The 12,887-nt window shown below is 38.5% G+C and overlaps 1 protein-coding gene across 1 annotated transcript in view; it reads right to left on the bottom strand.

The window, feature by feature from the left end:
* Positions 1-226: 226 nt before the first annotated feature.
* ATP11A (ATPase phospholipid transporting 11A) overlaps positions 227-12,887 on the bottom strand; it is a 57,258-nt gene continuing 44,597 nt past the window's right edge. Inside the window, exons 26-29 of the mRNA XM_074149603.1 lie at positions 9,932-9,997; positions 9,520-9,623; positions 7,559-7,724; positions 227-484 (exon numbers count right to left, since the gene is read on the bottom strand). Coding sequence (XP_074005704.1) covers positions 227-484; positions 7,559-7,724; positions 9,520-9,623; positions 9,932-9,997 — 594 coding nt within the window. The remainder of the gene's footprint in view (positions 485-7,558; positions 7,725-9,519; positions 9,624-9,931; positions 9,998-12,887) is intronic.

The raw sequence follows: 12,887 nt of genomic DNA on the forward strand, positions 1-12,887 counted from the left end.
GTACCAGACTGTGCAGATTGTTCATTGCTCCAGTAGTTCAAAACATAAAAAGAGGCCTATTGGCCTGGAAGGGTTCATACTTCTAGCTCTTGTTCCTGTTTGTCTGAACATTACCTCAGACAGCAAAAGCCACATATAGTTTAATATATTTCTGTGACATGTTTTGTTTCCTGAAAAAAAGAAATAAACAAAAATACAGTTTTTAAAGGCTTGACTTGGTGTTCTGTCATACAGATGTTTCCAAACCTGACCCACTGTAGCGGTAGCCTGCACTGGAACGGCAATGCTTATTTGAATAGCCAAACACAGATGGAAGTACTGAATAATCAACGCCTCTCCAGTGCGTAAACATCATTTTTTTAGAATGAGAATTAGACCTTCTTGCTGGGGAATTGCTGCAGTCACTGCTCCTGTATCTTGGGCTTTTCAGACAGGCAAGAGGTGTGAATTCTGAGATGTGCTCCCGACAGTGCCTCGATGCACTCTGTTAAAAGGAAAAAAAATAACAAATAGACAGTGAACAGATGATTTTGGAGCTAGAAGTCTACAATTGTGTTCTCTCATTGGGCCATCATGCCCTTGGTATAATAATGCCTTTCACTAGATCACGACTCTAGTGGTGGTATTTGTTTCATGTAAAGTTATAAACCCTCGTGTTGTTGAGCTACCAACCACTTTCAACATGATTAGTTTTATATTAAGACCTACACAACCAGGCCTAATTTTACACATGATCTCTAAATCTAATCATGGGCTCTTTAGAAAACAGATGAGGACACAGAGGAGTGCTTGCAATTTGAATTGTTTTAAATCAGGTTTATATTTCATTTTGCAGTCTCTCCTGGTACTTCTTTTTATCTCTAAACTTTTTTAGCCAGGATTTCTTATGAGGAATTTTAAGAGAGAAAAGATTCAAGGACTTTGCTGCCCTGCACTTCCAAAGAGAGGGAATTCTTTGCAGTCAGTTTGTGCTAATAGATGAAAGTTCCAGAGGTTTAATGCACTTGTTTTGTACTTTTAAGCATCATCTGATTTTGGACTTGCTTCGGTTGCATGCAGCAACCTGTACAGGTGATTTATACTACACATCACAATGCTATCTTGGCCTAATTGTCCATTAAAATTTATCTGTACCACAATCTGGCAGAATTGGCACTTCCGCTCAGGAAATACTGAGGACTATAGTAACACCATGGGTGCATGACAAGTCCCTGGAACATGGGCACAAACTGAAAGAAAATCAGCACAGTACATTCCCTAATGAGTTTATTTAATTCTTCTCACTAAACGTACATATAATTTCCAGGTTAGAGGTATGGTGGTTATATGACAGTATTTAACGTATGAATGCATTACAAGCATGATTCAAATCTATGGTATCACTCTCTCGTAGCGTATAGAAGTTTGACTGAGATTTAATATTACACTTTTAATGTAAATCACAAGCTTCAAACACTACTCTTGCATAACCAAGAGCAATCAGAAAGTTCTCTTACAACAGTTACTCTTGGAAAAGTCAGCAGACTATACCAAACTGCTCACTAACAGTGAAGCTTGGGTTCTTTCAAAAACACATATAGACCAAATACCAACATTAATGCAGACAAATGTAGATAATCAGGTAACAGATTAGCAGACTTTGTTTTGGAAATGTCGGAGGAAGTAGCCATAAACTGTATGGTAACTATTTTTCCTATTCTTCCAGCTAGAAAGTGAAACATTTTAATTACTATATGTATTTCTAAAAATAAAATCATGGGGTTTTTTCTACACATAGCTCCAAGGCAAGCACTTTCAATCTGCCATGGTTGAAGATACTCAAGAAAGCTGGGTTTTTCTACTACTGCTTGTCTAACAGTCATTAAAAGTAAATCAAAAGCACCCCTCAACTATCTTGAAGCCGTACAGCCCACACCAGCTCATTACATTGCATTTGGCCTCTTCACGTATTGGTACTTTGTACCTTCACTTAGTTTCTCTTGTGCTGCTTTTGGGGTCAGAAGGGCACGTAGGGACCAGAGGCAGATACGGCATCCAGGTGGGAAAGCATTTCAGAAAAAGTAAGAAGTGTACCTTCTTACTTATACTTGTTTGAGAACTTCATTCTGCTGCCCTAACGTTTGGAGGATTTAGGAGTTCACCACTCATGCTGGTGCCTTGGGTACTTGGCAGGGCTGCCACGCTTCTCTCTTGATCCGAGGCAGTGATGCACTTCTCTATACAGAACACTGTATAGATACTGCCAGATACACAGCCCCGGTCTCCTGACCCAGTGTCCTACTCACAAGTAACTCCCTTGTGTATGGTTATCTTCCTTTCTTACTGCCTGCATTTGGTCTATATGTGTATTCAAGAGCAGGAGAGATGACGGATAAACTGCTTAATGGGTGAGAATTACTGCTGACTTTACGTATTCTACACTCTGCAATAACCACTGCAGTTCTTAGAGAAGAAATGTAACACAACACCTATACATAACGCAATGTATCTATAGGCCTTTAATATGGGTGTATTGATTCATTGTTTTGCCTTACACGAGCGTCTGAGACAAAAAGATCTTACCTGTGGCATGGAACACCTCTTGCAAAAACTAGGCTCTCCGAGTAAAACATAGTGATTTTGAATCAATATTAATAAAGTACATCAAAAACTCTGGAGGAAACAGTTGATTTGTAAATAGCACAGTTCACCGATAGAAATTAATCCAAACTGGCAACACGCACAGTACTGTTACCTAGCTTTGATCTAATTATGGCTCGGAAGCTGAAAGAATTCCTTCAAGAAGTCGCCCATCGCTGTTCGCCAGTGCATTTAGGGCTGTTTTTTGTCTCATACTCTTCTGCAAGGATGAGGAAAAACAGTGAGACTCTTGCTGAATACAAAAGGGAAATGTGAGTGAAGGTACCAATTGGTACAAATGTAACTATTGTAGCAAAAGCCTGTAAAAGTAACGGATTTTCCGATAGATTTAAAAAGGAAAGGTTATCCAGTGTAAAACAAGGTTTCTGTTTCTTGATCCTGAGGCTAATCCTTTGAACCACTCCGAGGACGTTTTTAATTCTATTTCCAACTCTGTTAAAAATACTTAATTCCTCTCAAAAGCACTTAACTGTACCGTGATTAAGTACTGTGGGCTGTGTGTCTTGACCCTCTGACAATAACATGTACTGGATGGGAAAGGTCCTTGTGAGATTACGAGGTCAAATCGATTCCAAATTAAGGAGCGGATGTCCCGCTTCACTACTCCCCAGAACGACTGGTGCACTGAGGGGAGTGCTGCACACGGAGGTGAAGGGGCCAGTGCTAATGAAGGCTGATTTACAGCTTACTCATTACACCACGGGGAGAGAGGGCAGGGGAGTTACTAAGGTAACTTCTACCATGGGATTCAAATATTGCAACAGAAAGATCCGTTTCTTTCTTTTCCATAGAAGAGGAGCCCAGCACATGACAAAGGCAAGAGTTTGCTGGTGACCAGTTTTTTAAGAGCCCTGTGCAGTTGTTTAACAGCAGCTAAGCCCATGGCGGGACAGAAGAATGATGAATCCCCAGAGAGGCTTCCCCAGGCAAAAGCACCACTTTGCATTGCCCCAAGCACAGCAAAGGACAGAAATCTCATAATGTGGCTGATGGGCCCATCTTGTGACTGAAGTGAAAATGAAGTAAAAAAACCCATTAGTCAGAAGTAAAGAGAAAAAGAAAAATATTTCTTGAAAAGGAGTGAAAGCACAGAAGTTATTTACAGCTTGGAATCTAAACACCTGGTATTTCAGCTATAAAATATTTGGGATTGCTGAAACACCGTCAAAGTGACAATTATAAAAATAAAAAGAGGATAATGTGAATAATAAGTGAATTTATATTTTCTCTAACAGAGCTGCTGAGCTTCTGCTATTAATGAAAAAAAGAATAAAGAAAAAGGAAATATAATCAATTGATGTAGACTGGATATATAGCTTTTTAGAAGTAAAGGGTGAAAGAAACCTCACAGCTGCACAATTTCCAGGTAAAGCACAAAATTCAGCTTCTTTCATTGAGCCAAAGAATCACTGGGACTGCATGTGTGAGAGACATGAGCAGATTTTGACCAAAATTACCAAAAGACAACAGATTCCTCCAAAGCTTTTGCAGAATTAGTGTTTTAGCCCAAGACAGACACCAGTTCATATGTGTGTGTATATATATAAATATACATGCACATATATATACACTTTTATGTACATATATGTATGTGTATACACACATATGTTATATGTGTATGTGTATATATATATACACCACTGAAAAGCTCTCCCAAAAAAAACAGAACTAGATCTGGAATGTTTAAAAACCTCTGAATGATAATGATGGTAAACAATTACCCACCACACACTGACATGACTCACAAATAATTGAAAAACTCAGAAGCATAAGAATTGCTTCAAAGGCTTTATGTGATCTTCCTGCCTAAGAAGAACTAATGTAGTAACCTGTGAGGTGGCTGCTGGTCCTGTGTTAATCTTGTCAACTATTCCAGAAGCCTCTTGTTACAAAGAAAGCAATACAGCTGATAGGAATGCAGTAAGTTTAAAAATAATTGCTTACAGGCTCAGTTCAAACCAATCCTAAGGCTCTTAAAAGCCAATTTTAGCCACAATTTTCAATAGTGAGAAAAGCTTTGTGTATTTTCCCTATGACTTACGTAATTACAGTAATTTTTATTCTCTACACATTTTTGAAGGGGGGAAAGAAAGAGGAAATGTGTATTTTATCTTAACCAGTTAAGAAATAAAGATATAAAATCTGCCATGGAAACCAACAGCCTCCTAGTACTAAGTCAAAAATAGTTTTCTTGCAGACTGTAGGGAAGCCAAGATTTACTAGCATTTCTTCTACTTATATTAGAAGTCATATACTTCTGGATCTTGAGCTGTTTTCTTTCTAGAAAAAGCACAGAATTTCATAAAATAGAGTATTAGGAAAGCTCAGTTTCAAAATGCACGCTGGAAATAACTTATTAATTAAAAAGTTGCATTTTCTTCTATCACAGAAGAGCAGATGTATTAATATAATCCAAAGATCGCTTAAATGGCTTCCAGTACCATATTTTCAGTATTACACTAGTAACATCAGCATAATCAGAATTATCACTTCTTTGTGTGCCAACTATTCCATTTACTCAGGTACAACGCAGGCATGACATGCATTCACCTACAGACAGACCAATGATTAAAATGAGGATCTAAGAATCCTAGATTCTTGAGGCAGAAACATTATGTAAAATTTAGTAGCAACAGTGACAAAAATGATAGCGATAGTGATGGATGGTGACAACAATTCATAGAATCTTTGAGATAAACAAACGAAGGAAAAAACTATACTAAAAAGTATTCTTCAACATATAGTTGATGTGAATCAGAAATGGAAATAATGAGTATGGTAAATAACTTCAGATGATAAACTTATTACTGTCCTTTGAATGAAATGGCCAAGCATGCAGAAAGGCAGAAAAAGTCACCTTTTGTTCCATTAGAAACTTAGACTGCTTGAAGTCTGAGAAAGCATAAAGATGGTGGACTGCTCAACAGAAAGGCACTGATGTTTAGTCTGATTTCCCCAGCAGATTGTAGGAAGTAACCGTGCACATCATTTATGTTTAAAGCAAGGTAGCAGTTATTTAGACAAAGCAGATTGGAAGACAGGAAGAAACAGAGGGAAGAAGAAACACAAGGGATATAACTGGTTAAAAGTCAAAGATTTTCTACTAAATATTAAAAAATGAGTATTGCCATTGTTAAGCCCAAAGCCTGCTTTACAATTGATTCATTTTCCAGCGCTAACATACAATGTCTGTAAGAAATGCTGCAATACCTTTGTTTGGGGCTTTTGTTTGCTACCTTGTTTCTTTGCATTAACCCATCCTCAGTCTCTCTTCAGACTTTAAAATTAAGCATGCAGAACCTATACTGAGATCAACTTCTTCCACAAGTAGCATATGTAGCAAAGATACATCTATTAAAGATATCGAAATAGAAAAATGCTGATCTTCCTGGGAATGCTTTTCTGCTATTATTTATTCTTTCCTGTCCTCCTGAAGCGGGGCATTTTCACAACTGTACATTCAAGGAATACAGAACAATGGCAAGGTTTTGCAGATACAAGAGAAGACTTTTTTACCTTTGCCAAAGGGGAAATTTGACTTTCCCCGGAAGTAATGTTCTTCTATTCCTCTCCTCTTAATGCAAAGTATCTTCTCAAATAAACATCAAAATGCTAACTAATCCCTACACACACAGTTGCTGGTAGCTCGTTTTTTTAACCTACCAGTGGTGGCTGATGGGCTGAAAATGGTTAAGGGCAATAACATTAAGTTTCAGGTTCAATGCCTCTGCTGTCCTTCACCTTCTAACATATATAATATATGGAAGTTTGTTTGGATCAAAAATACAGGTAAAATTTTTTACTGGGGCTGGTTTGATGGCCCCAGAATAGTACCATGCATCCCACAAAACATGATGTCCCTTTCAGCCTCATCAGAGCAAGTCTTTATTTACACAACAGTTTCTCATTTTGGGCTTATCAGAAGAAAGGTGGCAATAGATTTTAAAATAGTCTTCCCATTGGCACAGCAAAGCATATTTATGTAGAGATAATACATCAAAACAGGCAAAATATAAGTTGAAATATAAAAGAGGAAATAATTATTAATAGAATGTGAATAAGTTTTAATAGAGGTGTTTTGTAACAGGCACAGCATCAGTATAATATAGTTTGCTAAGGAAATATTATATTGCACAGATCATGCAATATGACTGTTGGCATGAGTTTACTTCATATTCCTTACCAACATACTATATACTCATCACATTTATTTTAAGTGTACAATTTCTAGATTTATTCAATAATAAACACACATGCACTTGTAGAGTCCCTTGGTACTGGATTGTAACTGCTGGTGCAAATCCCTACTTTAAAGGGGATTTCTATAAAATCACATGCTCCCTTCCTAGCAGTTTTTATGTTGAGCTTAGCTTATTTTAGCTGGTTTTCCATTTCAGAAAAACTATACTCAGCTTGCACGGTAAATGCTAAAACGTCCACATTAGAGTTTCATTTATGCAGTAGAATGACTCGGTATGAAAGATAATTACTTCAATTCAGGAGTGTGGGCTGTGCCTCTGAATACTCCACAACAGCAGACACAACTGCCGTCCAGGCCAACGTAAGTGCCTCCTACCTACCCTCACCAACATCCCAATCCCCTTTCCCTTCTTATCTCCTCAAGTCAGGAATCATGTTAAGCCATATACCTGTCTCCCACCATTCTCATCATCTGATTTCCCTGTGGTTGCTGGTAGGGAGGCACAGGGGTTGCCCCAGGGTTCAGGTAAATGCCACCATGTAAATAACAGGCAGGGTCTTTCACCACACCACTCAGAAGTGCCTGGTGTATGACCAGGGACAGACACCACAGGAGGGGAACCTCTGTTCTAAACTTGTCTCTAACACCTTGAAAGAGGTCTAATTATTAGAGACTTGAGATACAAAAAACTAACTTTACAATGAAAAACATTTTTACCTGGATTCTTTCTGTTGCTGTAGGCCACAACTGTCTGCATAAGACCTTCTTGATAACATCTGGAAGAAGGCTGACAGTTATGAGCAGAATTATGCCCAGCCACGCAGGACCACTAGACAGCATTTGCATGAACACATAATACATCCTCTGATAATTGAGAAAAGGCCTAGAAGGAAAAAGATTAAATAGATATTACACTTCAATACACAGAAGACTGGCAATGTTAAAAATTATGACACTGATGAAATACTTCAGGAACGACTTGCCAGTTTGTGGCAGTTCATCCATCCCAGTTTTCTCAAAAGGAGATCTAAACATTCACTGACTAGAGAGAATTACCTTCCCCTTATCCTCCAGGCTGCAGAAAATACCACACTGTCCTCCCTCCCATGCTGCCTCTCCCTCGCAAAGATAAACTATCTTCTTGTCCTGTTTATGCTCTTCTATCTACTCTTTATCTCACTCCAGGTATTTTCCACCTTTCTGAGAAGTGTCCTACCCATCACTTTCCTACCCTTTCCAAATGCACACACCAAGTAAGGCTTGTTGATCACACCTTTTTTCATACCCCTCAAGCTCCCTTAAGCATCTCTGATGGTTTCATGTTATGCTCCCTAACCTATCCACTATGTTTTATCTGCCCCCACTTTCACTGCCCCCACTTTCACTTCAATTGTTTCTCTGTATCTCCATGGCAGTTGTGAGGTTGTTAAAATGCCATCACCGCATAGTAATAGGAACCAGAGGCCATGTTTACTGAGAGCAAAGATCAATGGACAGTTTGTAGCAGCACTGAAGTGTAAAGGCCTCCTACCGGCAGGGCAGTTTCCTGCTGGTTTCCAAAATTTGATAGGAGTCATTGTATTCTAAAAAGGTAATCAAGTTAAAATACACTGCTGCATGTAAATAGTCACATCTCTAATACACAGCAAGGCTGGCTAGAAAATGGTAGCAGGGAAAACGTCACTTTGGTAAACTGTTCTCATTCTGATGCTGAGGAAACTAAGATCTGACCTTACTGAAAAAAAAAAAAAAAGCCTACTGAATATCCAAGGGGTTGACAGGTAGTTACTAATTTCCAATGAACACATCGAAATACAAATTCTTACTCCAAATTGAATGGCACCTTAATCACTGTGCAACACCCAGCCTCTGCTTTCTCTTTGGGACCTCAAAATGTTTGCTTATGTATACAAAATAGAACAGTTCCGGCAGAAGAGGTTAGAAAAGATAACTGAGCACTATCTACAGATGAGAAAAGCAAATTCAAGTTCCTGTTGGCAATCAGGCAGAGTAAGAACTTGAACCTGTTTCAGCTTAATCTCCTTCCCAAAAATTCCAGTTTCAAAACCACTGAATTTTTAATAGAAAAGAAACCCAACAGCTACTTTCAACTTACCAACAGCTACTTACCAACAGCAGAAACAAGTAGGTGCTCAGACATCTACAGAAAATCTACTTTGTTAAATAAGGGGGCAAATAATGAGCTAAAACACAGGACTCCTGGCCATCCACACAACTTCAATGTTAGTTCCTGTCCCTAGTTTAGACTGCTACAGCTTGCTCCCCCCAGGACAAGCTGACTAGATGGGTGGCTGGTCCCGAGCTGCATAGGCGTGACCTACTCGGTGACATTTTGCCTCAGACAAACAGCTTCAGCTACTTGAACCTTGAACCAACCCTTGAACTGCTCTAGACTGATACTGAGATAGCCCCAGTGGCAGCCTGAGCTCTGATACTCTTCTCTAAGAATATTTTAGCAGCCATTCAGTGAAAGAGGAGCTGAGTGTTCTGTAATTACCATTACTGACGCGTTTAAAATGTGACCGCTATTGGGAGTTCTGCAATACATAAAAGCTAAATTTAGTTCTGTTTGGGACAAAAAAAAGTGAAATACATAACAGCTTTATAATATCTTTCTAAAATAACATTTGTGATGCAATTTATATGAAGGTTCATACCAAATAATTCCTCCCCAGAGCAGAGAAAAGATAATGTAGAATACCAGTGATCCCCAGATCATGAAGTGATTTATCCACGTCCAATAGTGTGTATCCAGCGCGAGCTGAAAAAAACCCAAATGAGATTATATGGTGTTATTACTATCTAGCAGCAACAGAATACTCAGCAGATGAAATAAAATGACACCCTTTGAAAAAAGGGAAGGATTCTACATGGAACTAACCAAAAAATGTTTTCCAATTTTGAGCACAGTTAAGAAGGCACAGATAGCAAAATACGTATTTAAACTAATTTAAACTAATATGACAATGTATATAGAGAAAACCCAATATAATTAAGCAGCAATCTTACTTACTCTTAAGAAAACAAGCTCTAAGAAAGTTTCAATGGATAAAACACAGCATACCTTACCTTCAATGTAACCGTGAATACTAGCACAGTAAACACCAGTGTTCCAAAGGTCCAGTTTCCAAACATCTATAAAAAATGGGCCAAAGCAGTTATAGGTAATATTGTCCACTACTTCGTGAATTGTCCAGAATGACCTCTTAAAGCTATGTATTGCTCTGTATCAGGAACTGACACTTAAGCAAAAACACTGAAATATTACTTATCTACCCCGTACAAATTATTTTGGTTTCTCGCCCTTGTGTGTACACACCTCAGATTTCATACAGACAGGAAAAAAACCACAATCAATGCACTCAACCTAAAGTTCACAAGCACGTTTCTTAGTAAAAATGAAGTATAGCACAGTTAAATCACTGAGATTTACAAACGAACTGCAAATATTTCACTGATCTTCTTTAACATCATCTTTTCTCTGTCTCCTTCCTCTGCTGTCCTTGGTGTTCCACAATTTCTTGGAGGTTCAACAGCATGTTATACAGATGAGTAATAGCACAAGAAAGAATGTATTAACATCAAAGACATGTAAGTACTTAAATGTTCTACATACATTCTCTCCCCACCTCCATCATGGAATAAAAACACCTTCAGCTTTTAAAGTGGGCACAAATGATCATTAATGCTGATGGAAGAAAGAACCAATGGTGAATATAGTCACAGAGGATTGTGTGGACTCCAGCAGCTATGAGAAGACCAAGTTCAGGATCCAGAGAGACGTTGGGAAAGTTAAGCAACCAAGTCAGGACACTGTATTTGAGGAGAAGAGACTTTGTTTTATTAGAGCATTGAACCCATGAAAGACAAGGATGCCCAAGAGACATGAATGAATTTGAAAGAGAAAAATGGTGAGATCTTATGAACCCTCTTCTGCAGAAAGACATGAAATTTCAGCAGAAGACCCACCTGGCCAAACAGGGTATTTCTCAATGAATAAGAAGGCAAAATGAGAGCATACAATAGATAACAATATGGGCAGGCAGCAAATGGGTAGTGCAAAAGCATTACCTGGATACAGAGGAACAAAATCACACAGGTTGAAGCTCAGCGAAGGGTGTTAAGGGTAATAAAAAGGATATTTACAAGTATGCTAGTTTCAAAGGGAAAATGTAAGTCTGCTTACTGGAGTGGTAAGGCAACCTAGTGGAAGGTGTTAAAGAAAATGCTGAAGTATTCAATATTCTGGATATTAAGTCTTCAAGAGCAAAGCCTGCTCCTTGCATTTAACAGCAAGGCTTGGGAAGGAGAGGAACAGCCAACAGTGTGGGAGCAACAGGTTAAGGAGCTGTTAAGGAATGTGAGCAGTGGATGCAATCTATTTTGAATTTCACAAGGCATTTGACACTTGACTCAGACAGTCCAGGCTGGGTAAACAGACTACTATTTGTATTGAAAACTGGCTGAACCACTGGACTCAAAAATTTAGTGATCAATGACTTGATGTTTGGGTAGCTGGTGGTAACCAGTGAACGACACCAGGGACTGAAATTGGGACTGATATTGCTGAATATCTGTCAGTGGCCTGGATGGTGACACTGACAGCACGATAAGCAAATTGCCAGGTGGTACAAAAATAGAGAATGGCTGACAAAATGAATGGCAGAGGCTCAGTCCAGAAGGACCTCTATTGATCTGAGAAGTTGGGTAACAGTTATCTTAGGAAGTTCAATAAGGACAAATGCAAAGTCTGACACCTATGGAGGAGTAATGCCATATATTGGAACTGATTGGCTGAGCAATGGCCCTGCTGAAAAAGAAGTTGCAGTGGGGTTACAGTAGACACCAGGCTGAGTACAAGCCTATACTGTGCTGTCTCAATAAATAAGGGAAACTGCAAACTGAGCTGTATTGGGAGGAACATGGCCATTGAATCAAAAAAGGTTCTCAGCTATACTACTCAGCTATAGTGAGGTTGAACCTGGAACACTGTTCCTGGTTTTGGGCCTCTCAGTTCAGGAGCAATGTGAAAAATTGTAAAGGATCAAGTGGCAGGCAACTGAGATGGTTAGCAGTCTGGAGCTCTCCTGTGAAGAGAAGCTGAAGGACTCTAGCCTGGTGGAGGGGAGGTTAAGGAACAACCTAGTAGCTGCCCAGAAATATTTGAAGAACAATTACAAAGATGAAGAACTGTAACAAACCTCTCTTCAGCAACAAGAAAAATTCTGCTTAGGTATTAGGAGAATTTTCTTCACATTGAACACAGAAAAACACTGGAACAGGCTGACCACAAATCTTCATCCTCAGGGATATTCTAAACAAAGTCTTTTGTAAGTCTGTTTATTAACATCTAGTTTATTAACAAAATTTTTTCTGTGCTCTGCTTCCAGCCTATCCAAGATTTCCTTCCCCTCCTTCTGCAACTGTATTTATTGTATCTTCCATATTCCTATTTAATCCACTCTGCATCAAATATTAAAATAAAAAAATCACACAGGAAATACATTTTATTGTATGGGTAAACTAAGATGACACTTACAATCTGCAATCACTTCTACAGTGCCTTCTTTTTTTCTTACCTTCTTTGTGTAGTTAGTCTCTGACTATATGTTTTAACAACACCAACCATGTCATATCCAAAGTGGAACACCATACACAAAGTAATATCACCAATTAATAACAATTAATAAGAGATAAATCTTTGGCATCTTAGTTTTGTTTACCAGAAAATGATTGAGGCAGGCATTTATGAAGTAGGTCTCAGCAATTAAAAGTACACTTTTCCATTATTCTAGTAACATCACTCTCCAGCATGCAAACAATTTCAAACAAATTTCTAGATACTGAGAAACATCCTAGGGGATTACGTTTGGAAGCAAGCTTAATGGTACATAAATTTTAGTCTGACACAGGTATCAATCCTAATGAAAGACACTGACTTTCTTCAATTTTTACTAGTTTTGGAACAATGGTGATTAGTTCATTTATGGAGAGAAAGAAGAATTCAAAATTTTTGCTTCAGCAC

This window comes from Numenius arquata, chromosome 1 (genome assembly GCF_964106895.1).
Source record: "Numenius arquata chromosome 1, bNumArq3.hap1.1, whole genome shotgun sequence".
NCBI lineage: Eukaryota > Metazoa > Chordata > Aves > Charadriiformes > Scolopacidae > Numenius > Numenius arquata.